At 46.7% G+C, this 27339-nt stretch overlaps 1 protein-coding gene across 1 annotated transcript in view; it reads left to right on the top strand.

The window, feature by feature from the left end:
- The window catches only part of ARHGAP31 (Rho GTPase activating protein 31), a 105182-nt gene that overhangs the window by 35636 nt on the left and 42207 nt on the right, over positions 1-27339 (top strand). The window contains exon 2 of the mRNA XM_036348825.1: positions 25526-25628. Within this exon, the coding sequence (XP_036204718.1) occupies positions 25526-25628 (103 nt within the window). The remainder of the gene's footprint in view (positions 1-25525; positions 25629-27339) is intronic.

Here is a 27339-nt window from a genome sequence, read left to right on the forward strand (position 1 = left end):
CCAGTGTGCGCAGTCCCCAGAGGCTGCCCTAAGCAGAGACCTTGGGGGTCCCTCCATCTCACTGCCTTTTACATCTCGGTGTAGCTGGTCACCAAGCTCATCTCTCCCCATTGCTTATGCTCTGGAACCACATGTCAACACAGTCTGCCGCAAGTCACCTAGGGTGACCTGCGGGTGCCATTCCAGGACCAGAAACACATGCACGTGCCAAGCACAGGCCCCTGTCCTCCTGTGTGAACTCCTCGCAGCCTGTGTGAGTGGGAGCAGCTCACAGGAAACATTCCAGAGGCGTGGAAGGGGAGCTAGAAATCCCGGAGAGCTTATTGCGGTGGATCTGGCCTGGCCTGGCTCCTTTCCTCGGGGGCCTGCAGCAGCTCTGTTCCCTCTTTCCAGTTCTTTTCCCCGTCTCGTTGCCAGGCCCAGAACCCAGCTATCCACATCCTCCTTCTAGAGCGTCTCCAGTGACAAACAAAGGCCCCTCACAGACCTTCCCACTCCCTCCAGCCGTAGCCAAGGTTACGGTGGGGAGCTTGGAAATAGGACTTGGCCCTCAGACAGAGGATGCCCTGCGTGCCCGCTCACAGAGCCCGCGCTCATTCCACAGTGGCCAGTGAAAGGACAGACTGTTCTGCGACTGAACCATGAGGGTATTGAGAGGCCGCGTCTGTGGCGTCCGCACCTCAGCGTGAGCCAAGCGAGCTTCATTGTGTGGGTCCTCACTGGTCCTGAGAAACCGGTAAATGAAGACCCTGTCCGGATAAACAGAGATGCTGATGAAGTCGCAGCGGAGAAGAGAATGAGGCCGTGTCTAAGCAAAGCGGCTTTTCCACTATTATCAGCAACTCAGCCAGTTGCTTCATGAAACCAACTGATGTGGTAGATATTTCCATTCAATTGACGGATTGTTTGCGCTGATCTAATCGCCCCCGTTAGTATGTGGTCAGAGCCTTCAGGAAAAGGGCAGAGCTACACACTGGGGAACTGGAGGAGATGGGGTTTGTGTATTTTCCCACTTGCCTCTTCATATCCTTAGTGGCTTAAAACAGCAGTTACAGAGACCTAGGGCTGCATGGGGGGGCAGGCATGGCATGGTGTGGCTATTTCAACCCTTGGCCGGCGGGGCCATGCCAGCGCTCAGCTTGCTGGTTCCTAGGAATGAGCAGTCATCTTGCATTCCAAGCCAGCAGCTGGACTGTTCTGTGACGCAGTGTGAGCAGCCCCAGGTCTGTGTTGTGGCGGCCGAAAACATGGGGCGGGGTGTGCCTTCCTTTGCTGGGATGAAAACCAGGCCCCCGCCCCAGGGGCTTCGCCAGTCTTTAGAACTGTTTGGCGGTTCACAGTATGGCTCTGTCCTTTCCACCATCGCATAGTAAACTCTAGTCTTAGAATCAAGAGACCCGCGCTCTAGACCTAACTTCCTGACGTCCCTAACACGAGTCACCACCCCTCTTGGAGTCCCAGTTTCCTCATCTGCCCAATGAGGGAGATGGAGACGGTACAGAAGTGTCTGTCAGAAAGGCCACTGTGGGTTCTGCGGGGAGAGGCTTTGCCTCTTTATCTCTTTATCTCTCACCCCAAAGCACTCAGCAGAAGCCATTAAATGAGCTTTGAAGTGCTTTCAAATAGGTGGCCATGGTGTATACGTGCCATGTGTAGAAGCAGACCTACGCTCTCTATGGGCAGCACATTGATAAAGTGCACGCCTTTGCAAGCCTTGAACATAATCCCCCTGTCAGGCTCGTGCCGCACACGGCACTCTAAGGCAGCTGCGCTTATCAATGGCTCCCTCAGATCCGCCACACACTGCACATTCCTCCGGAGGTGGCGGGGCTGGTGGTGGGAGTGCGGTTGTTTATAATTTTCAGATTAAAATGTCATTGGGTGCTCCTCTGGAACTGCTGACATGTTTCCAATGTCCTCTTCTGACGGTCTGCCCTCGGTCAAATGAGTCCACGGGGTGCTTGGCTAGGAACGTAGGGTCCCCAAATCTCCTTTAGCCCCCGGGCCCCCATGCTGAAAAATCGAACATTGTTTGAGCACTGAATCACATTTCTGTAGCACAGCAAGCTTGAGGAGAGAGAAATAATGTCATTTGCACGGTTGTATTTGGAAGGAAAGAGGATAAAATCGGCCTTTTAACCAGTTTCCTTCTGTGTGTGTGAATGGTATTTCTGCACAGATATGTTCTGAACTTCAGAACAATTTGATAGAAAAGAATACAAATGGAAGGGTTTAAGGAAAATGATAGCAAAACTTTCAGACAAAGGATTAACAAATAGGACTCTTTGATTCCAGGTTGGATTTTGAAAGTGAGAGGAGGAGTGAGGGAGGTATGTATATAATGCCTGGGAACTTCAGTAATTATTCCTTAATTCTAGACAGGAATGAAAACTTCCAAAAGCATTCTGAATCTGATGAAAAAGGGAAACAGCTCTAACATAGTCACTATTTCCTCTGGCTTTTTGTTAATCCTCTCCCAAGGATATGTTTCCATTGATTTTTCAAGAGAATGGAAGGGAGAGGGAGAGACAGAACATCGATGTGGGAGAAACACATTGATTGGTTGCCTCCTGCATGCTCCCCGACCAGGGCCCAGGAACCTGCAACCAAGGTACGTGCCCTTGACAGGAATCAAACCCGGGACCCGTCAGTCAGCTGGCTGATGCTCTATCCACTGAGCCAAACCGGCTAGGGCTTTTCTCTGGTTTTTAATATACCTTCAGGCATAATCACCCTGACCAACCATTTTGAAGAAATCGAGATTTTATAAAATGTGATTTAAAAAGGAGCAAAAAACCTATACCAGGATTTAAAAACAGGGCTATGTTGAGGGTCAGTTGACTCAGAAGGGACCTCACGGGGCAGCTCATCTCAGCCCAGCCCAGGCAGGAACCTGGCCCCAGGTTGCCTGTGGTGACATTCCTCTCTGTGAAGAGCACCTGATTCACAGTCCTCCCTGCCATGCGCTGTCATTCATTCTGTGTGAATCCCATGCGCTCCCAGTCAAACAACGCTGTCATTCATTCTATCTGTGGGTCCCGGTTTGCTTTCTAGAGCCACAAAGAATATGTCAGATGTCTTCACCTATTTCTACATGAAACCCTTCAACCATTTGGAAACAGTTCTGAGTTGGCCCTAAGACTCCTCTTTTCCAGGTTAACATACCCCCACCCCCACCCCGCACTCACCCCCTGCTCCTTCAAGCACTCTCCAAGTGAGGCATGTTCAGGCCCTCTAGCCACCTCTTCAGCCTCCTCTGGATTCCCTGTATTTTAAGATGAGTTCCTGCAAGCTGCACCCAGAGTTCCAAATGTAGGCCAACGAGAGCAGAATGCACAGGGAATACACACACACACACACACACACACACACACACACACACACACACACGTACACACACAAGGTCCAAACCCTCTGCTTCTAATAACCAGGCCTGGGCTGGGTTAGCTTCTTGGCAGCCTTGTCGCAAGGCTCACTCACATTCACTAGTTGCAACAATTGACATGGTTTTTGTCCCCGACTTCCTGGCAGTGCACGGCAGAGGTCAAGGTGCTGTCCTGATGACAATGAGAAGCCCCATGTACCAGGCCCCTCCTCTGTGCCAAGCACTATGCTTGAAGTGTGGCAGATGCTATTTCATTCGATCATGATAGCAACGCGATCTTCCCCTTCTCGCTGAGAGCTCTGAGGTTGGGTGAGACTGACTCACCAGCCGAAAGTCATGGAGAAACCGTGAGGGCCGGCTTGGAAAGGAGCCGGAGCTCGTCAGATCCCAGCGCCCACGCTATTCTCTGACGAACGCTACACTGCCTAGATCAAAGGTGCTGGCGGTCCATCTGGTGGAAACACAGCCCACCTCAACATTCTGGTTCGAATCAGGAGGTTCGAAAATTGTTGGAAAAAATGATTGTCCTTCCTTCTTCAAAGGGGAACTCTGAATTTCCCGTTAATATTAATAGTCTAATCTGGGCCTATCACCCAACCTTTTGGGAAGATACTGATGTTTCTTAGCTGCCGGATGTTTCCGGAAGGAGGTGAGGTTAGCAACTCCCACGAACATGTTCAAGGAGTTTGTCAAGGAATGTTTCTTTTGTGTTTAAAGTTGTCCTGATTTTAATATACTAGAATGTGTTTGTTACATTGGCCCCAGCAGTATTGGTTTTTAAATATAGTGTTATTTTTCTGAGCTTCTTTCTTAATACAAATGACAAATCCTGCCACTTTATTATTTTCTTGGAGCTATGGTCTAGCTTGTGTTTGTGCAGCCGCCACAGCCCGTAATGCTTGCATGCCTGCCCTCGGTTCACCTTCACAACAATCACTATCGTCATTGACAGTGGAGGAAGATGAGCTCAGGGAAGTGAAGGGACTTATCTCAAGATTCAGAGTTACAAAGAAGCAGAACTAGGAGAAAGCCTGGTTCCGCCTCCCGTCCATTATTCCTGTCTTTCCCCAGAGTGCCCCCTGATGAACAGGACTTTCAAGCATTACCCCTCATTGTTGAGAGGGGCTTTGTGACAGTCACTTTGTGAGAAGTTATGTACAGGAAAAATTGAAATAAGCTGCCAATTCTAGTATTTTTTTAAAATATATTTTTATTGATTTCAGAGAAGAAGGGAGAGGGAGAGAGAGATAGAAATATCAACGATGAGAGAGAATCCTTGATCGGCTGCTTCCTGCATGCCCCTCACTGGGGATTGAGCCCGCAACCCAGGCGTGTGCCCTGACCGGGATTCAAACCGTGGCCTCCTGGATCATAGGTTGATGCTCAACCACTGAGCCACGCCAGGGGCACAATTCTAGTATTGAACATGACAAATTGACACCAGTAGATGGAGGAAACATTGGCTTGGGAGGTTTCAGTGGCCCTGCCCACATTATATGCTTGGTCCTTGTTATCACCAGCAGTCTTCTCAGGGTCACTGATCAACCCTGGCACACGTGCCGCATCGTGGAGGGTACAACCCGGATGTGCCCTAGACAGTGCCCAACCCCTTTAAAGACAAGGAAGGATGGAGCCAGATACTGTGGGGTGACTGCTGCACCTCCTATGCCCAGGGTCCCATTGCCCTTCCGGCACCTTGCTGACCTCCCTTACTGCTGTCCCTGACAGGAGGCTCACCTCCTGTTTGGCGTGCCATCCAGGCCCCTCCCCAGCCTGTGGCCTGCCTCTTTGGCTGGGCGCCTCTTTGGCTGGGCTCCTCTTTGGACCAGACACTTGCGTGACTGTTGGCTCCTTTGGCTGGGCTCCTAGTCCCGGCCAGCTCTCTTCCTGGCTTCAGACCCGCAACGGAACCCAGACTCTGTTTCTGGAAACATCCAAACAGTAGCTCCCTGCTCCCTGGTGATATGTTCTTGACTAAGGCAGACTTTCCTATAATTAGAGAACTTTGGCCTTGGGGTTACATGATCCCCTAAAATCAAATTCCTGGGCCCTGCCAGCCAACCATCTGCAGGTAGGTGATCATATAGTTTATCATCCATATTGGAGCACTTTAAAAGTGGAAGGGAATGCTATTAATAATTTCACCCGTACAATAGGATAAATGAAGGCCATCCCTGGCCAGTGGGGATACATTCCAAGTTGTAGTCAGCCTGACTCTCCACTTCAAACAACATTGCACATCACTACAGACTGACTCTGCACCAAGCACCGCCCCAGGCACTTCACATGCCTGCCTTGTTCCTTCAATGCTTACAACAGTCCTTTATATATCATGTTGCCCTTGTCTTGCAGAGGAAGAAACTGAAGCTTAAATAAAAGTTTAATAATTTGCTTAAGGTTACATTTCATAAGTGATGGACCCAAGCCTGACTCCAAAGCCATTATTTTTAATCCTCAATTTGGGTCCTGACCAGTATAATAATGAAATTTTTGTTTGAGAGGTGATAGAGATAGCCCCCAAATTAAAAATGAGTTATCCTCCAGCTAGGAATTTGAAATGCATTTTCCCACGGCAAAAAAAAAAGTCTAAAATGGTGGTTAAGCTCAAGACCAACCAACAAAAGTCTATGAGACTATAATTTCATTGTGGCCTACTTCTCTATGTAATACTGAACTGGGGTAGGAAACAGAAACCTTAGGTTTGATCATAGTTCTTTCACTATTGGCTGTGTTACTTAGGGCAAATCACTTAACTTCTCTGTGCTAGTTTTGTCATCAAAATCGAGAAAATGTCTAGCTTCTAAACATTACAGTAATCGTAGGATATAATGTACATAAAAGTCCTTTAAAAATAAACCTTGTCACACTATAGATACTGACCACTATTGATGATATTATCAAAAGACAACTCAGGTTTCCAAGAACCCCAACCCTGACCCTCAAAGTGGAGACAAAAACTCTTCTGGGCCAGGTGGGGTGGTGGGAAGATGGGCAACCAGACCAGGGCAGACCTGGGAGCCTCTGGGGAAATGTGTCCTCCTCAGGTAGAGCTGGTGGCACTGGAAGTGGAGGGAAGAAGGATCCCAGAGGAGGAAGTGTGGAGGGAGGAGAGCACACAGAGACTAGGGAAAGGTCCAGTGTCATGAATACCTGGGCACATCTAGAATGAATGAGGCCCTAGTCGGCTTGGCTCAGTGGCTAGAGTATCAGCCTCGGACTGAAAGGTCCCAGGTTCGATTCCGGCCAAGGGCACATACCTGGGTTGCAGGCTTGATCCCCATTAGGGGGCATGCAGGAGGCAGCCAATCAATGATTCTCTCTCATCATTCTATCTCTCCTCCCTTCCTCTCTGAAATCAATAAAGAAATATATTCTTTAAACAAAAAAAGGTTTTAAAAGAGTGAATGAGAAGGGGAAGTTTGGGAAGTTTGAAGAAGAGGGTAAACCTGGGTCTGGGTCTGGAGTAGAAAGCCACTGAGACTCCCAAACAAGAACTTTGCATGGGAGGGTTTGAGGTCCATTATCTCAGCAGCATTATGCAGGATGAATGGAGACAAGAGAAGACCATTATCCAAAGGTGTGTTATAAGGTTGATCAAGTAATTCAGACACAAGTGAATGACATTCTTCTTTGGGTGGTAGTTACAGGAACGGAGAAGGAACAAATGAAAAAGATATTATTCGCTCAGCATTGGAAAGATGTCAATTTTCCCCTAAATTGACCTATAGGTTTAATGCAATTCCTATCCAAAATCCCAGCCAGGTTTTTCTGTAGACATAGACAACCTTATTCTAAAATTTAGATGGAAAGGCTCAGGCCTTTAAATAGCTGGAGCTGTCTTGACAAAGGAGAAAAAAAATGGTAAGAGTCACTCTACCAATAGTAAGGCCGGCTACAGTATCAAGGCAGTGTAATGTGGGCAAAGGGACAGACACATAGTTCAATGGAACAGAATAGAGAACACAGTAATTGCCCCACACAAATACACCCAACTGGCTTTTTACAAAGGTGCAAAAGCAATGCCATGTAGGAAGGATAGCTTTTCAAAAAATGGTGCTGGGACCATTGTATATCCACAGGCCAAAATGTGAACCTCAGCCTAAACCTTCTCAAAAGTGAACTCAAAATTGATCATGGACTTAAATGTAAAATGCAAAACTATAAAACTTTTTGGAAAAAAAAATGTACAGAAAATCTTTGGGATCTGGTAACTAGGCAACAAGTTCTAAGACTTGACACCAAAGTATGATTCATAAAAGCAAAAAAAATGATAAACTGGGCCTCATCAAAATTAAAACCTTTACTCTGCAAAGATCCTAGTTAAGAGGTCAAACGACAACATACAGATTGGGAGAAAATGTCTGCTAATCACATATCTGACAAAGGACTAGCATATAGAATATATAAAGAACTTTTAAACCTTAGCAGTAAAAAAAAATAATAATAATAATTCAAACTCAATTAGGAAATGGGCCGAAGACATGGGCAGACATTTCACTGAAGAGGACATAGAGTTGGATAAGCACAAGAAAAGATGGTCACCATCATTAGCCACTAGGGAAATGCAAGTTAAAACCACAGTGAGCCAGGCTGCTGTGGTTCTCAGCGGTTGAGCATTGACCTGTGACCCAGAGGGTCACTGCTCCATTCCCAGTCAGGGCACATGCCCAGGTTATGGGCTACATCCCCAGAAAGGGGCATGCAGGAAGCAGCCGATCATTCATTGTCTTTCATCATTGATGTATCTATCTCTCCGTCTCTCCCTTCCTCTCTCTGAAATCAATAAAAAATATATATATTTTTAAAAATGCATTGAGATGCATGTCATGCAGACATTTCTGATTTTGCTGAGCCACACATTTATGGCACACATTGAATGTCTGGTCTGTAGAAATTAATAATTTAGCCAGAAAAGAACTTAGTCCATCCCAGGGGCCATCTCTTAAGGAGACTTGTTCTTTTCTCATTTTATCATATAAATTAAGTGCTCTAATGATATCCCTAAAATTGGAGATCCACAAAGGTCTCCAAAGGCATCGCTCATAAATGCCATCTATAAATAATTCCAGTAGCAATTAGTGACTTGAAATAGTAATTAGATAGAGGAATAGCTCTAGTGTCATGAAAATTGGCACCATTCGACCCCATCGGCAGCAGCTGACGTCTGGGGTGGACACAGGCTGGGCCACTTATCAGCTGTGTGATGTGCCAAGGAGCCTCTTTCTTTGAGACTCAGTTTCCCGCTCTGAAAATGAGAATGAGAATGCTTACCTACAGGGTATTGTGAGGATCAGATCAAAACCCACGGATGTTGAGCTACCAGCCTCATTCTCAGCACGGGTGTGGATATTGCTTCTGCACGCAAGCCAAGGCTGCATTCTCCAGGAGGAATTTAAGTGACCCTGCTCCTGGAGCACTTTAATTTTGTTAGCCATATAGCCAAGGATATCTGAGACAATCCCACGCGTATTATTCTGCCTTGCTCTTTTCTTAAATATGCTAATTCTTGTCCAAGCACATAGCTCGATTAAAAAGCCCATCATTCTCACAGTCAGAAATCTGAACACAAGACGTTCCGGCTACCTCCCAGGGGTCTCCCAGAAGTCCTCTCACTTTCTGACACGAGACTTAGGAGTTCTGGGCACTTCTGGAATGTTGATCTAAACCATACCAGGCCCTGCATAGCACAGTTTGTACCCAACCGGGTCCTCACCACTTTTTCCTTAAGATGGTGATTGTTTTACTTTTTCATATTCGTTATCACATTCCTCAAAGTAGAGTCCCTCTGTGTTCCCCAGCCTGATGTCCTGTGGACTCAGTGTGTGTGTGTGTGTGTGTGTGTGTGTGTGTGTGTGTAACAGTGTGCACTATCACTGTATGTGCTTTGAAAAAGCAGTTCTATTCGAGGCCAGCAGCTTCAAGGATTTTTCTGTTAATAAGCCCTCATCTTTACCCAGCTCTAGCAGTGCTCTGCTAAAAACAGACTGAGGTCATTCATGTGTAAATGGAAACACACCAAAAAATATTAGTACCAAATGTACATCAAGATCAAAAGAAAAATAAATTTCTCAATGGAATACTCAGAGCTATGCAGAGACCGTTGGTTGCTGATGGTTCACATAAAACTGAAGGTCAGAGCATGATTCAGTAAAGTTCTTAAAAAGGCAGGGCCCAGCCAGAGGCTATGATTTGAGAATCCCACAAGGACAATTTCCCAAAAAGGCAGCTGAATCCTGAATTACACAGAAAATATGCTCCCCCAAAACACTGTATTAAATGCAAAATGTAACAAGGAACATCAAGACCCATAGATCAGGGTCTTCAACAAAAACATTGTCATTTAAAAACAAATACAGAAAATATTGTAATGAAATTAGTAGCCATAAAATATTTGGTCACAAATTATACTTCGATGAGACTTCAAAATAAAAAATCTATAGACACCTCGTGATCAATAATTCTGTCGATAAGCATTGTCCAGCAAGTCTACAGAGGCACATGTGGCTCCTCAGGTCTAGACACATTCATTTACTAGGTGTGCCAGTTAATAATGTGGATTTTTTCCCAATAGATGGAGTTACACATATGTTGACATAAATGCGATTTGATATGTATGCTATTTTGTTGTATTGACAGCAAACTTCAAAACGTCATATGTCAAATTTGCTGAAGGCGTTAACATCATAGATATTTTTACGCTTAAAAATGTCGAATTTCATGCCAAAAAAACATTTTTAAATGAAAGGGATCACTATCTGTAATTAGATAGGGGCCATCTCTTAAGGAGACTTGTATTTTCTCATTTTATCATATAAATGAAGTGCTCTAATGATATCCCTAAAATGGGGAGGCAGTTCATGGGCACTTCTGGACATCCACGTGCCTCTGACCCAGTGAGGGTTCTGGCTCCCGGAACATTCACACCTTCTGCTGCCCCACTCTTTTCTTAGCTCCTCATGCTGGAGGGAGCTAAGTCGGGAGAGGTGTCCCATGGATGGGCCTAGGATTGGCCAACAGGGCAAATAGGAGGCAGGGAAGACTCATGGCTGTGGCTTAGTATGAGGCTTAGAGGGAACACTGTTCTAGAGCGTGGGGCAGCACAGCATGAAAAATGGACTCAGAAATAAAGTTGCCACATTTAGCAAATACAGATAGATACAGGACCTTCAACTAAATTCGAATTTCAGGTAAACAACAAATCATGTTTCAATGTATGTTCCATGCAATACTAAGGGCATGCTTATGCTAAGAAGTATTTGCTGTTTATCTGAAATTCAAATTTAACTGGGAGCTCTGTATTTTCCCTGGCAACTCTATTCAGAAAAGGAATTAGGAGCGCATCCTCCATTTCCCAGTCTTCTGTCTGAGACCAGATAGGGAGCAGCATCTCTGGACAGGCCACCGTCTGCCATTCTGCGCATTCACTTACTGTGGCTAAAGCCTGGTTCTGATGCCCTTAAGTAGACCTCAAGTCAGAATCTCCCCTGGCAGGACATGGTGCTGGGTGCTAGGAATAAGGAGAAGAACCCACACACTCTACAGGCCAAAGTCCAATGGGACAGTACTCACAATAAAAATAACAATAGCGATGGCCTGTATTATTGGGAGTTTATTGAGACATTATTCCTAGTACTTTGCAGATTATTTTATTTTTTTAAATATATTTTTATTGGTTTCAGAGAGGAAGGGAGAGAAACAGAGCAATAGAAACATCAATGATGAGAGAGAATCATTAATCGGCTACCTCCTGCACGCCCCCTACTAGGGATCAAGCCCACCACCTGGGCATGTGCCCTTGATTTGAATCGAACCCGGGACCCTTCCATCGGCAGGCCAACACTCTATCCACTGAGCCAAACTGGCTAGGGCAGATTATTTTATTTACATCTCACAACTACCCTATAAAGTGGATTTTATTATTAACTCCAGTTTATAATTAAGGAAAGTGAACATTATGAGTAAGGTAACCATATAATTTTTTATGAAAATTGGGAAACATTTTTAAATGAAAGGGATCACTATCTGTAATTATATAGAATAACGGGCGTAAACCGGAACTGACCCGAGACACCAGGACTATGCCATTGACATATAGGAGACATGTCTAGGTCTCACAGTAGGAAGTGACAGTGGGAGGATTTGAATTCAGGCACTGTCCCCTTCACCAGGAACAGAGTAATTTAGATGAATTCCTTTCCAGGAGACTCAGATCCCTCAAGATGGGGCCTCTGATATTTCTTTCCTTTGTGTCCTTGGCACCTAGCACCTAGCACCCAGCACCTGTGCATACAATAGGTGCCAAAAAATATTCTTGATGGACAAATGAATCTGGGAAGCCGCCGAGCACAGTATGAGAGATGGAGAGGACTAGGGCAGGCGCCCTTCAGTTCCTAGATCTGTCTCTTCCCAGGGGCTAAGGGAAGGTCAATGAGAGGGGGTCACAGGGGAGCTGAACAAGTTGTTCCGAACCAGAGTGTTGGGACATGAACTAGGTGAAGTCTGCACTTGAGATGAAGTCAGGAAGGGCTCTGCCAGCCCTTGCCCACCTCTCTTTTGTGAGCACCCAGTGCCCACTGCCTGTGCTCAGTCTGTCTCAGATCCTCTGGGGTGAGAATGGGTCACATCACCTGGGTCCTGATGAGTCAACCACTGGGTTCTATGGCACCAGGGCTGCCCGGTCCTCTGTGCAGAGCTGGTTGTCCTGCCAAGTCCCCAGACCTCCTCGACCAGCTCAAGTGCACTTTCCTCTGTGTTCCCGCCAGAGTCCCTGGCCCAGGGGTACCCCACTCCACCCTCAGAGCCTCTACTTCTCTCTGGCTTAGGGAATTTAAGCCTGGAACAATCCATTGCAAGCCTACACCCTCTTTAAACAGGAATCGTGAGGTCTTTAAAACAATAAACAAACCCCTCCCCCTTGCAGAGGATCAGATACTCACATTTTTAAGAAGAGAAAGCAAATTTATAGAGGTGGAGACACACACTCTGGCAGCTGACGCCCTCTCTTCTCTCTCCCGAGGGATCATTAAACCCAACTGTCTCCTGCCTGACAGCTGGAGAGGGAACAAGAAAGGGCTCTTCCTGGCATTTTTGTTCTACCCACAGTTTAACTGCATGTAATTGAACTAACTAGACTGTACGCTGAGGTCACGGGCAGTGTCTTCTAAGAATAAGATACTTCTTTGAAGCCCAAAAATCTGGCACAGGGTTTTACATGTGGAGACCCAATAAACATACTTGATTCACTTTGACTGCTAAGGGTGCACCTAAATTTAAGTACCCTACATTACTTCTGACATCAAAGGGTTAGTTAGTCTGGGGCAGAGAGAGGCCTAGCAGGCACTTAAACCGGGATCCTCAAAATTGGGAAGGAAAGGAATTTTAATCAGTTTCAACACCCCTATCCTCTCTCCTCAGCCTCCCTCCAACTCCAGGGCTTTACCCCGTGGAGCTGGTGACCTTGGATAAGTCCCCAAACTTCCTGCAGCCTCAGCCTCCTGGCACTGAATCAAGCAGTTTCGATGGGTGATCCTAAGGTCTCTTCCAACTCTGACATTCCAGGATTCCAGGATTCTGGTTGACCAGCCGGTGGAGAGAGGGACTCTGGAGTAGCTGCTAGGGCAGTGATGGTGAACCTATGACACGCGTGTCAGAGGTGACGTGCAAACTCATTTTTTGGTTGATTTTTCTTTGTTAAATGGCATTAAAATATATAAAATAAATATCAAAAATATAAGTCTTTGTTTTACTATGGTTGCAAATATCAAAAATTTTCTATATGTGACACGGCACCAGAGTTAAGTTAGGGTTTTTCAAATGCTGACACGCCGAGCTCAAAAGGTTCGCCATCACTGTGCTAGGGGGTGAGAATGAGGTGGCTGGGAAGGAGAAAATAAATATGCAGTTGGGAAGGGGAAAGCACTGGATACGAAGGTGTGCTCTGGTCCTTGCTGAGACAGTGTCATCTTGGAGCGTCCTCCATGGGGCCAGTGGACGCCCGTGCATCTGGCTTCGCACATTCGCCCACGTGCGCACCCTGCCTTGTTCCAGGTGCTCTCGCAGGCACAGGACCGTTCCTGGACCACAAGGTAAGGCCATGGGCGGTGTCCTCTAAGTTGAGTAAGAGAGACATAGCTCCACATGGAGTTTACAGAATAGAAAAAAAGCAGATATTTAAAATCACAGAAACAAAAACCACTCAGTTAAGTATGAATTGTGTACTGGTTGCTCTGAGACTGTATAACCAGTATTCCCTCCTTCTGGGGATCAGGGGTGGCTTCCCAGAGGAAGTGACTGGAGGTGAGTCACACAGTGCCTGGATTTTGTTTCAGAAGGTCTCTCTCTGCCTTTAGTCTCTCCTAACTGTAATTGATCCGGACAGACCTTGGAAAACACTGATTTCTTGACATCATTTCCTTCTTGGAAACTTTGCAGTGGCCTCCTTGTGTGCAAGCTTGAGTAGGGGCTCAGTCTTCATTCGGAGCCTCATCTAGATGGTTGCTCACAGGACGGACTGCTGGCCTCTGGTGTCCAGAGCGCCCCAGAGGCATTCCTGACCCCTTCCATGTACCCAGAGGAGAGCTCCTCCTTAAGAACTGCCCGTTCCTGCCCTACCCTTGGGGCAGATCTGACTGCTGACATTTTCTTTAATTTTATTTTTCAATTGCAGTTGACATTCAATATTATTTTGTATTAGTTTCAGGTGTACAGCATAGTGGTTAGACAGTCATATACTTTACAGTGTCCCCCCAATATTTCCAGTATCCACCTGTCACCATGTGACTGCTGACATGTTCTGTTGCAAACAGCAAACGGGGGAAAAAATCCAATTCTGAAGCTGTTTAGGAAAGGCTGAGCAGAATAAAAGTTAGAAGTCAAAGAGCTCTGTTTGGTACCTAGCTCCTCAGTCTGGAGCTCAGTGTGTGTGCATGGTAAACAAGCATTTTCTTTACTGGTTGTGAGCATCCTTTACAGAGTGTTTATGGCTTCCTCGTCCTCTAAGGAGGTGCCCAGAAATGTGACAGTCATGCTTGGTGCCATCTCTAGCACTGAGCCTGAGCCCGGAATGTGCCCGCTGAGAATCACTTCTGAAGATGGCACCGAGAGCAAGGGCGAAAAGTTGTGTGTGAGGTGAGGAGTGAGCTGTTCTGGTGATTGCAGTAGCTGCCTCTGAGCGAATGCTGATTCTTTGTAGGAGACATTTCAGAGACTATGAAGTAACTTTGAGCTGCAAAACCTCAGGTTAAAAGCTTGAACCTTATCATCCCTTGCTGTTTTAACAAACCACAGATTGCCACTAAGTTTTGCCTGATTTTATGGAAAGATAATCATCAATTACCTGTAAAGGTCAAGGTGAAGTCTCTGCAGGAGCCTATCTTTTTGTTGGGGTGTGTCGGGGCGGGGGTGGGAGTAGGAGGGAGTGTTAGTCTCCAAAATATGATACATCATATCCCTTAACTATGGTCCCTGAGGCCCCAACACAGAAACGCATAAAAATTAGGATATCTTGATTTGCATCATGAAATAGTGTCCAGAATTCTCAACAGCACAGCAGAGCTTTGTGTCCTGGTTTTGGCGATGTAACCTAGTTGAGGGGGAGAGTGAACATTTTAGTCGGAAGGAGCGTGCAAAGGCTGGAGGGGTGGTCTTCCGGGAACTGTGGGGAATGTGATGGGACTAGAGAGGCAGTGTTCGAGGAGAGTCACAAAGAACCCAGCCTGCTCCGCTATGGACTGTGGTCGTCACTAGAGACACACAGGGTTAGATCTGTGTTTGTGAAAGCTCCTTTGGCAGCCGTCAGGGAGACTGGCAGAGGAGACTCCCAGTCCTAAATGTCCCAACAATGCCATTGCTCTGCCACCTCCCCAGCTCCTCATCTTCAATTCCTCCATGCTCAGCTCCTCCCAAATTCTTTCAACAAACCTTTTAAGGAGAATTGCTTTCAGAGTTTCTCCAAGGGTAGCCCCAAGAATTTATGGGGCGGAGTGGGATGGCCACTTTTCTTAAGTTGTCGAGAGCCTTTTTTGTTCACCAATGCATGAGACAGGTTTCCAGACAGACCTTCCTGCCTCCATTGCAACGGTTGGGTCCCCTTGCTAAATTCTGTGGATGTAGACACATAGTTGAATGCATGAACCTTAAAGAGGTCTCAGGTGTAACAGAGGAGAGGAGATTTGGTGATTTTTTTTCTTTTACTTGTCTGTATCTTAAAATTTTCCTACTTGTGGTACTTGTATAATAAGAAATCATTTAAATACAGTTCATGAGCACCCAGTATTTCCAGCTCTGAGCAAGCACATGGGAGAAATGAGTTGCCCCAAAAGGGTTACATCCAGCAGGGAAGTGCCGTTGTTTGGGGCAGGAAAGAGAGGCCTTGTAACAACAGGAAGCGCTGGGAGGCCCGGGCCCCAGACTTCCAAGCAAAGCCGTCTGGAAACAATGGCTGCCTGCGGCTCGGGAATATTGGGCAGGAAATGAAAGGGTGCTGGGAGCGGGTGTGCAGGGAGGAGCTGATAAGCGCTACCTGGCCCTTCTTCACATAGACTTCGTGGGCCGCCCATGGTTGTTTTTTCTACATACTCATCTTTCATCAGCAAAATCGATTTATAAAACACTCAGAGAGAAATGAAAAAGAACCCATGGTGCCATAGGTCTGGAAACCATTAGGAAGCGGAGCCTCCTAGGAAACCAGAAGGTACAGTAAGCAAGAGGAGGTGGTTCTCGCTCTCAGGGCACAGTCACATCAGTCAGGGGGACCTTCAGATGAACTCGGCACCGCTTAAAGCAAGTCCCTGGAGGACTCCAGCCTCCGTAACAACAAAAATAGCATGGGGTTAGCAGGAGTCCAGCCATACCCAAGGAGATATGTATAAACTTTCTGAGATGGAAGTCTGTATTTATTCAACACAAATTTCCATTCAGATGGGTGGGGCGAGTTGGGGAGTCATTAACAGCACAAGTGAGAAAAACAAAACGAACAAAATCATGCTACCGCTTTGCTCTAGAGAACCTATATCTAAACCATCTAAACCGGAACCAGGAGGCGTGAGGACCTGGACGTTGCAGGGAGAAGTCGGGAATGCTCTCCTCGTTTCTAGCCCAGCTCCTCTTCCCCAGTTTCATCCAGGAGGTTCACAGGACACCGGGTGTTAGATCTGAGGACACAGTAGCCACTCAGTGGTTCTCAGCCTTCTGGCCCTTTAAGTACAGTTCCTCATGTTGTGACCCAACCATAAAATTATTTTCATCGCTACCTCATCACTGTAATGTTGCTACTGTTATGGATCATAATGTAAATATCTGATATGCAGGGTGGTCTTAGGCGACCCCTGTGAAAAGGTCGTTCGACCGCCAAAGGGGTCGCGACCCACAGGCTGAGAGCCGCTGATCTAGACCCAGCACCTGCTCCTAGGACGCGTGGGCTAGATTTTGCTAAAGGACACGCAGCTGGTTCACGGTGCAAACTAGGACGAGTAATCCCCACACATCAGAGCTGTGAGAATTAAATGAAATAATGATTGCTAACGTGGGACACCACCTAGCATGTGGTTAGTACATCCCACAACCACCCACTAGACATGAAAAAAAAGATGGCCTGGCATCCTCAAATGGGGAAAAACTGACATTGTCCTCATTCTTAAGATGATTGGTGTTAGTGAAGCATGTAACTCAAGAAGCAGGTTTATTTTCCCTGTTGGTCTCTCATTAACCCATTCAGCTCCCGCCCCTTCCCGAGGGCACTCTCTCTGAAGCTCATGCCATCCAAGGAGCAGGCGGCGAGAAAGAGCCGGGCTGGTAGTCCAGGAATAAAGTCAGGATCTGGCGGTTCGAGCTGGCTGTGGTCTTTCTGTAGTTAAACTGAGGACTTAAATGATTCGTTGGCGATGGAAAGGAAAGCGCTGCTCGCAAACGGGGCCTGGGAATATGCAGCGGGGTGACTGGGAGATCTTTCCGTCATCCCTGAGCAGCCCCGTGGAGTGAGTGGTGTCTGCCCCACAAATCCCCTGAGAGCAAAGTCAGACTGTAGGAAGGATGAGCCTAGAGAAGCCTTTGTACGTGATGCAAAGCCTGACAGCCTACGTGTTCCACAACAGGACAAAATCCTTCTGCTGGTTCCTCCGCACACGGTGAACAGAGGCCACGTGGGGGCTCCGGGAGGTTTGTTTTGGAAGTTTGGAGTTTCATCACACCCCACCCTTCTTCTCCACCCAGCACCACCCTTCCTCGTGGCCACAATCACCACCCTCCCAGAAGCGCCGTGACCGTCCCCCCAGTCTGTTTCCACCAGCTCATTCATTGGCAGGTGAAGTGTGGTTCCAGATATTTCAGCACCCTCAACCAGCCTCTTCTCTGGGAGTCAGAGAGGCACTACCTATCTTAAGTAAATTCCAGGCAACAGCCAGAAAAGAGAAAGCCTCTCACCTCCCTTTCATCCTCGACAAAGCAGAAGAGGTCCCCTCCCCTGAGCCCGAAGGGGCACCTTGTTTTCTCCTTTTGCAATGCTGTGTTTGTGGCAAGTCTTTTTGCTCATGTGGCCCCCTCTCCCGCCCATCTGTCTCAGAGGACTATTCCATTAAAGGGAAGAAGTCGGGCGTGAGCCCTGATAAAGCAGCGGAAGGTCTAGTCCTAGAGCTGCCTGGGTTAGACATTATTCTCCCGGCAATGGAGGGTCCCTGAATGTTTTGGAGTAGGAGAGCTTTATCATCAAGGCAGTGTTTTAGAAAGATTTGTCTGGCAGTGAAGATCAAGTCAGAACGCAGCCTTCCTAGGCCATCACTAAACACTCCCCCAATGTACCTGAACAAATGCTTCCCTTCCCCCAGACTGGTTCAGTCAGCATGCCTAGAATTCACCACACGATTTCTCGCTGCCTCTCCTGTTTATACCATTCCCTGCTTCATCCCCACCAGAGTGTGGGTGACACTTACTAAGTGCTTTATTATATGCCAGGTGCTTAACCGAGTTCTGGGCGTATAGTCGTATGCGTTACATCTCACTGGATCATTCCATTTCACATCATAGCATCTCAAGTCACCCCCATGAGCCCCTATCAGAGTTCTGATGGCGTCACCTTGATTTGTCCTGTTTTCCCACTTATCTCACAACCTTGTGAGCCCCTCGAGATGAGGGTCCTGTCTCAGCGCTGTCTCCTGGGTCCCCCTGGTACATTGGGCTTTACAAATGCAGCTTCCTGTTCTGTTCGACACTGAGAAGCCCGGCCGGACCTCCCCCATCATGTGCAATCTTTTTAGCCGAGCTTCTATCACATTCTCAGTGCCTCTCTAGGGCACTTCACATATTTTTCTTGATATTTTCATACTGGCCCAGTTACTTAATACCACCGAGTTTCACTTTCCTGCTTTATAAAGAAGGGGTAAATACTTCCTTTATAAGGTAATGTGAGGATCACATTAGGTACGAACAGTGGATGAAAGTGTAGCACTCAGGGATCAGCACATAGTAGGTGCACAGCAACTGTCCATTCCCTTCTTGGCTTTTTGAGGACAAAGATCTTATTCACCTTTTTGTCCCTTGGGCTAGATAAGCCCTCAGTGCATCTGCTTTGGTAGAAGGAGAACCTTTGTCTTGGGAAGGAGTGGGGGCATTGACAGCAGAGACCTAAGGGCTGAGCTGGGATGAGTCAGGGTGTGGATCAGAGCGGGGGCCTGGCCACTTCTACAAGAAAGAACTGGTGGACTTGGCATCTGAGACCCTGAAAGTGATGAAGGGAGGGGACTCCAGGACGCAGTCTGCCACCAGGAGCCTCACCCAGCAACAGAGCAGAGTTCATCCTGGGCCACACCAGGCCAGCAGGTTAGGCAAATACTTCTATTTAACAAGGACTAATTACCTCAACAGGGTCATTGGAAAGGACCTCAACAAACATTTAGAAATTGCCTCACTGACTTCAGAAAGCCCTCCAACTTCTGTTTCTCAAAAAAAAAACCCAATTTATTTCTTTTAAAAAATTATTTGTACCACATCCTCATTTTTAAAAAAATCAGAAAAGCAAAATTAAAAATATAGCAAAAATAATTTATTTCCTACCACCTAGAGGTTACTACTATTGACATTTCCCTGGGTGTCATTTTTTTTATCATTTAAGATATAGGAAAGGGTGGAGTAAGACAGAGACAGTTACTCTGTACTCTATATTTGTGTATCATTTTCATTTTTAATCTTAAAATTTTTTCTAGTTTTTTAAAATATTTTTTATTGATTTCAGAGAGAAAGGGAGAGGGAGAGAGACAGAAACATCAATGATGAGAGAGAATCATCGATTGGCCACCTCCTGCACGTCCCCTACTGGGGATTGAGCCTGCAACCCAGGCATGTGCCCTGCCCGGGGATTTTAACATGACCTCCTGGTTCAAAGGTCAATGCTCAACCACTGAGCCACACCAGCGGGCTTTTCTAGTTTTATTTCGATATAATTGACATACATCTGTGTAAGTTTAAGGTGCACAGAATAATGGTTTGACTTAACATATATTGTGAAATGATAACCACAATAAGTTTGGTTAGCATCCATCATCTCACATAGATACAATAAAAAGAGAAAGCAAAATAATAATAATAAATCTGTTTTCCTTAGGATGAGAACACAGACTTTACTTTCATATACATCATACAGCAGTTTGAACTATAGTCATCATACTTTCCATTGTATCCCTCGTACTTATTTATCTTGTAACTGGAAGTTGTACCTTTTGCTCACCTTTCTCCATCTCCCCATCTTCTACCTCCTTCTTTTCTATGAGTTTGGGTTTTCTGTTTGTTTGTTTGTTTTAAATCCCATATATAAGTGAGATCATATGGTATTTGTCTTTCTCTGTCTGACTTATTTCTCTTAGCATAATGCTGTTAAGATCCATCATGTTGTCCCAAATGGCAGAATTCCCTCTTTGGGGGGACTCAGAGAAATTATTTTAATGCTGTCCTTGTCTGCACTAAACCCTTGAAGAGATTAGGAATTGAGGAAAGTGTCCCATAGTATTTATACTGGTAAATATGAAATGACTTTTAGTTGTACAGGATGAAGCAAATGAGGCAAAGACCTAAAAATGTTTTGTAGTGGCTCAGTCAGTGTGGCTCAGTGGTTGAGTGTCAACCTGTGAACCATGAGGTCACAGTTCAATACCCAGTTAGGGTACATGCCCTGGTTTTGGGCTCAATCCCAAGTTGGGCGTGCAGGAGGTAGCCAATCAATGATTCTCTCTCATCACTGATGTTTCTTTCTCCCTCTCCCTCTCCTTTCCTCTCTGAAATCCATAAAAACATATTTTAAAAAAATGTTTTGTAAATGGTGAAGCATAAATCAAAGGCAGTGTCTTTTCCATCAGAAATCACCTCAACATTTATTTTGTGCTGAGAGGAAAATTTAATGTTTAATATTGCTGATGCAGGAAAAACAAAATAAAACAAAACAAAAAAGGGACTTAGAGAACCATCAGTGAAACAATTCAAAGAAATTATAATGTTATATCATAATCAGCAACTGTGTGTACCTCTGTAGGAGGAGACTTCAAGTTCTTTGGGTCCATGATAAATCCCACAGAACTAGCTCTGTGACTCCAACCTCAGCCTCACTCTCATGCCTAATTAACAATGGAAGCTTTCTTTCCAGCTATAACTACTCAGCTATTTTGTATCAAGCTTCTACCCTGCTCAGAATCCTGGCTGTCCCCAATTTGGTTGGACCCCGGGGACAATTGTCAAAAGAATCCTGAGACTTTCACTCAACTCTTAGTAGCTCCTGCAACACCACCCACCAGTAGTACCTTTAGATCTCCCCTCCTCCCCCCCCCCCCCCCCGCGCCCCCAACCTACCCTAAGTGGGGGTTGCAGGTTGGCAGTGTCCCTAATCACCTGGGAGTTTGTTAGAAATGCAAATGTTTGACCTTTCTCACTCCATTGGCATTTGCATGTTCACAAGATCCTAGGACGCTGTGTGCACACAAAAGGCTGAAAAACTCTGGTCTAGGGCAGTGGTCGGCAAACTGCCGCTCAGCAAACCGCGGCTCACGAGCCACATGCGGCTCTTTGGCCCCTTGAGTGTGGCTCTTCCACAAAATACCGACTTCTGCGCATGGGCCACGGTTTCAATCGCACTGTACATGCGCGCCCGCACGTGGTATTTCGCACGTGGTATTTTGTGGAAGAGCCACACTCAAGGGGCCAAAGAGCCGCATGTGGCTCGAGAACCTCGGTTTGCCAACCACAGGCTAGGGGGATGGTCCCTCACCTTTGGTGAGCATCAGAATCACCAGGTGCTGGGCCTGATCTGGGGCCACACTGAGAACCACCCTCTGGACTTCAGGCAGTGGTTCTCAACCTTGGCTGTACATTAGAATCACCTGGGAACCCCGGATGAGGCCCAGAAATCAGGATTTTAAAAAGGTTCCCAGGTGATTCTAATGTGCAGCCAAGGTTGAGAACCACTGAGCTAGAGGATTAACAGAGATGCAACAGATCCTTTCCCATTTACTGAGTGAGGGAGGATTCCTACACCTTCCAACTCAGCCTGAGATGAGAATCCAGGAAAGCTGGCACTCCTCAGGGCCTGCCGCCATGGCCTCTCCCCTTTGGGTTGTTTTAATACTGCCTCCTGTTTAAACAGAGCTGGGGACGAGAGGTTCTAGGGCCTCTGTACCAAAGCCAGAGTAAATGTATGGCAGAGGCTCTTTCCGGGAATGTGTTCTGCCCACCTTTAAAGCAAACAGAGCCTGGGGCGCTGCAGCCCAGAGCTGTGGGGATGGGAGGTCGCTAGCTGAGAGCAGGACTGGGCAGGTTGGGGACCCCGCACCAGCCCTTTCACGGAGTGCTCTTTATAAAGGCCCTTGGAGTCTGTGGCTTTCTGTTCGAGTCCTCCTTGGGAATGCTTAGAGCTCTTGAGTCCACTGGTGCCCTGCAGTGCACAGCAGCCAGGCACCCAGGGCGGACACACACTAAGGAGCACACCAAGGCCAAGCCAGCCCCAGGACTGCTCGCTCCCTCACAACCCGCACACTGTGCATGCTGCTGCCTCTCTGTGATGAAGATTCACCTAAATGCATAGGCAGGAAACCTCAGGCGACCAAAATTACCTTCACATAGAGACATTTTCCCAAAGGAGGACACAGAAGCCATTCTGAATAGTAGAGATGAGTGTTGACCGGTAAGAGTTTGGTCAGCTCTAACCCGGTTTCCCACTGGATGGGAGGAGGCAAACTGTTTAGAGTTTGTGAGACCCAGATTGTGTCTCACAAACTATAAATTTACACCACAGATAAGCTTCAAGGAGAAACAGTAACTGCCATAGAGGGCTTGTTATGTGCCAGGGTCCATGCTAAATGTGTACAGGTATTACTTTAATCCTGGCTATGCTGTTAACATCAGTTACCCTCACTTTACAGATGTGGAAACTGGGGAACGGAATCCTTACATGTTTTGTCCAAGGTTACAAACCTGTGCTCCTGACCGTAGGCCACATGTGGGAGGTTCCAGAACAGCAGCTTGGTGCGGTGGGAAAAGAGTCGACCATTATTGTGCACAACAGGGATTTAAAACAAAACAAAACAGTCCTGGCCGGTGTGCTCAGTGGTTAGAGTGCAGGCCTTTGCACCAAAGGGTCGCAGGTTCGATTCCTAGTGAAGGGCATGTACCTGGGTTACAGGTTGATCCCTGGCCCTGGATCAGGGCAGTGTGGAAAGCAACCAAATCGATGTATCTCTCACATATTGATGTTTCTCTTCCTTCCTCTCTTCCTCTCTCCCTCCCTCCCACACTCTCTCTCCAAAAAAAAGCGGGGGGTGGGGGTGGGGGGGGAGAGGAATATCCTCCAGTGAGGATTCAAAAGAAAACAAAAAAAGCCAAAAACTTTTTTAAGCATCGGAACTTTGTATGTTTGCTTGCTTGCTTATTTCTTTATTGGCATGAGGGCAGGAGACAAAAATCTAACTAGGGACCCTGCTTTATAGAACAGATATTCCGGGTGAAGCCAGGCAGAGGCTGTGCACCCCTGCCTACTCCCACAGCCCCTCCCCCACCGCACCCGCTCCCACCCTGTGTTCACCCCCAGGGAGTGGCTCCACCTCCGTGGTCTCTGGCCTCAATATTTCCAATTCCAAGTCCGCTCCTTGCCTTCTTCCCCTGGCAAGAAGGGAAGAAACTTCTCCCCATTCCTGTCCTGGAGGAGTTCTAAACGTGTCATCAGTTCTAGAAGGGAATGGTTCTGCGGTGCCTGGGCTTTGAGAGTTGAGCTGAATACTTGAAGTATGACGAATTTTACTGAGCACCTCCAATTATAGTTAGTCGCTGAAGGAAATGGGGGAGTTGTTTAAGAAGTATCGTGATAGCCCTGGCCAGTTTGGCTCAGTGGATGGAGCGTCAGCCTGTGGACTCAGGGGTCCCAGGTTCGATTCCGGTTGGGGGCATGTGCCTTGGTTGCAGGCGCATCCCCAGTGGGGAGTGTGCAGGAGGCAGCTGATTGATGTTTCTCTCTCATCGATGTTTCTAGCTCTCTGTCCCTTTCCCTTCCTCTCTGTAAAAAAAAGAAGTATCGTGATAGCGAGTCCAGAAAGAAGGTTGAGTTGGAACATCTTGTGTCTACCCGTGTACAGGTCCAGTCCAGCTTGTGCATTAAGCATTAATGGTTGGCGTTTGTCTAAGCTAAGACATGAATGGGTTGGATATGTTTTAGGGGAGTGAGCACAGGGCTATCCCAAGCAATAGTTCATGGAGTTCCCACACTGCCTCTGTGCCTGAAAACGTTAGTGCCTGAGGCTTGGGTAGTTCCATGCCCAGCCACCATCCACAGCACAGGGAGGGACCGCAGGTGGCTCTGCCCAAGGACTAGAGTGGCCAGGGACTTGCCATTCTCTCCATGCCATCCAGAAAGCTAATGGCTGCTATTCTGGGTCACGGAGCTGGCTGGGCCAAACGGGGGCAGCCCCAGGGAGAGAAGAGCATAGCCAGACTCTTCTACACAAGCACTGGATGTCTGGAGTGGCAGGAATTCGGGACATGTTGGTCTCCTGCAATCAGTGACTAGATTGAATGCAGAATGGACCACAATTGGTGGTGGTGGTGGTGTTGGGGGGGGGCGGGGGGAGCGGGGAGATGGTTCTCACCTCAAAAAAACACTTGGACCTTAAATCACCTTTAACATTCTGGCAAACATTCTTCCAGTCTTTTTTTCCTTTGCATTTTTTTTTTTTTTACATAGTTGAATTCACAGTGTGGACTTGATTTTGTGTTTTGTTTTTCCTTTACCTGCCTGTATCATAAGCATTTTTTCATGTCCTAATTACTTTCCATAAGCAGCAAGTAATCTTGAGTGAGGTAAGTAAAGCTACCTGCACCTTGGTTTCTTCATGTGTAGAATAAGCGATGTTTTTTTACCGCCCAACAGTCACCAGGAAGGCTTTTTAAAACACAGATTGCGCCCTAGCCAGTGTGGCTCAGTGAATAGAGCCTCAGCCCTTGAACTGAAGGGTCCTGGGTTCGATTCTGGTCAAGGGCACGTACTTCGGTTGCAGGCTCGATCTCCAGCCCTGGTCGGGGCATGTGTGGGAGGCAACCAATTGATGTGTCTCTCTCACATCAATGCTCTCTCTCTGTCTCTCTGTCTCTCCCCCTCCCTTCCGCTCTAAGAATTAATGGAAAAATATCCTCAGGTGAGAATTAACAAAACAAACAAACAACAACAACAACAAAAACCACAGTTTGCTGGGCCCCCCTCCAGAATTTCTGATTCGGTGGGTCTGGAGTGGGGCCTGGTCATTTGTATTCCCAGGAAGTTCCCAGGAGATGCTGATGCTGCTGGTCAGGAAACCACCTTGGAGAAGCCATGAAATGAGGAGACTGAGCTGTGGGAATTCCAAGGTTTCAAAATTTAAGTGTTTGCCTAGTTTTCAATTAAAAAAAAAAATACAACTCTTAAAATACATGACTTTCCTGAACTTTCAAAAAAAAACGAACCCATTTTTTAAAAAAATGTAAAGGAACATCATCTACCATTTACAAGTAATTGCTTCCACTTGTAGCTCACATGCGTTCCATTCCTATTTCTCTTAGAAGTTACCTGGATTTTTCAAAGGATATCTTTGAAGAATAGTCAGACTTATATCTAATACTTTATTCTTTTTCTTTGCCTTTACATAGTTCCATATGTATTGAAGAGCTGTGCAGAATTTATAGAGACTCATGGCATTGTGGATGGAATTTATCGGCTTTCGGGAGTCACCTCAAACATACAACGGCTACGGTAAGCTGAAAGAATAGCTCCCAACAGAATTCTCTCATAATTCCTTCTCTGTCCATATCTCTGTCCGAAGGTGTTGGGATATTAAAAACCTGAAGGGACTTAGGGAAGGGTGGAGGGGCAGAAGATCAAGTGCTGCTGTTTTCAGATGCCCGTTACTAATCTAATCAGGAAGTGCTCAGTCTGATGTCATTCTTTCCAACAAAAGCTCCTGAGGGCTTTAAATCTGTTTCTTTGTTTTATACTAGATTTGCCCTCCTTGGGTGGATTCGACTGAACGCAAGTGATTTTAATTACGAGTTAGGGAAATATGATTTATAATAATTCACTTGCTTACCCAAAGCTCAGTTAGATCCCATTATATAGTGTTCAGAACTTGGAGATGGATGTGAGTTTTTCTGTTGGCACACACCCAACCTTTGATATTTCATCTGCTTGGGAATTCAGAAGTCTGCATGAAGGTGCATTTCTCTAACTGAGGCTGGTATTTTAAAAATTACTTATGTATAAATGATTTTTAATTCTATGGATTTATCCCAAACAATTCTAAAATTTATTCTTGAATTTTTGGGAAGCAATTTCTATCACATTGAAGTCAGAGTACAGTAACCTTCACACTAGACACAGATATGTGTGCGTATATTTTAAATGTGTTGTGTATTAAATAAAGGGAATATACACACTATATAGATAGAATCCAGGGTGGGGTAAAAGTTATTCATATGGAAAATAATGCAATAATCTATATATATATAAAAGCCTAAGCAACTGATCGTTCGACCGGTAGCTATGATGCGCACTGACCACCAGGGGGCAGATGCTCAGACTGGTAGGTTAGCTTGCTGCTGGGGTCCAACAGATTGGGGCTGAGTGAGATGGGCTGGACACGCTCTGGATGAATCCATGCACCGGGCCAATTTTGGCCTGATCCCCGCAGGCCAGGCCAAGGGACCCCACTGCTGCACTATCAGGGCAGGGAGGGGCTGCAGGAGGGCTCCAGGGTGTGTCCAGCTCATCTCGCCCAGTCCCTATTGGAGCCGATCGGGGCCAGCTGCCTGAGGAGGGACCCCACCAGTGCACGAATCCGGCTTCTCCACCTCCCCCTGCTCCTGAGGGGCAATTGGGGCAGCAGCCAGTGCTGGCACCCACTGATGGCGTGAGCGATTGGGGCCAGCGCCAGCAGCAGGTGCAAGTGGGGCCGGCACCGTCAGTGGGTGCGAGCAGTGGCTGCTGCCCTAATCGCCCCTCAGGAGCAGGGGGAGGTAGAGAAGCCTTCAGGAGTGATGGGGACCGGCGCCAGGCATTGGCAGCTAATACAAGTGGCAGCTCTGGTGCTGGGTGTGGGTGCAGGTGTTGAGTGGGACCTCAGCACATGGGAGCAAATAACATTCAGTAACCACCAGAGGCTCGCCCCAATGACAGTGACCAGCGCCCTACCTTGGTTTGGTGCTCCTGCTCACCTGCTTCACTATCCCACTGCGGCTGACGCCCACCACGACCATATTCCATGCTCTGCTACTTGCTGCTGACACCCACCATGTTCCATGTACGCCCCCTGGTGGTCTGTGCACATCATAGCAACTGGTTGTTCTGCTGTTCTGCCATTCGATGGTTCTGCCTTTCGGTCTATTTGCATATTAGCCTTTTATTATATAGGATATAGATATTTATTATATGTTTTTAGTTACAAATGTAGACTTTTAAAACAATATAA

Source organism: Myotis myotis, unplaced genomic scaffold (genome assembly GCF_014108235.1).
Source record: "Myotis myotis isolate mMyoMyo1 unplaced genomic scaffold, mMyoMyo1.p scaffold_m19_p_2, whole genome shotgun sequence".
Classification (NCBI taxonomy): domain Eukaryota; kingdom Metazoa; phylum Chordata; class Mammalia; order Chiroptera; family Vespertilionidae; genus Myotis; species Myotis myotis.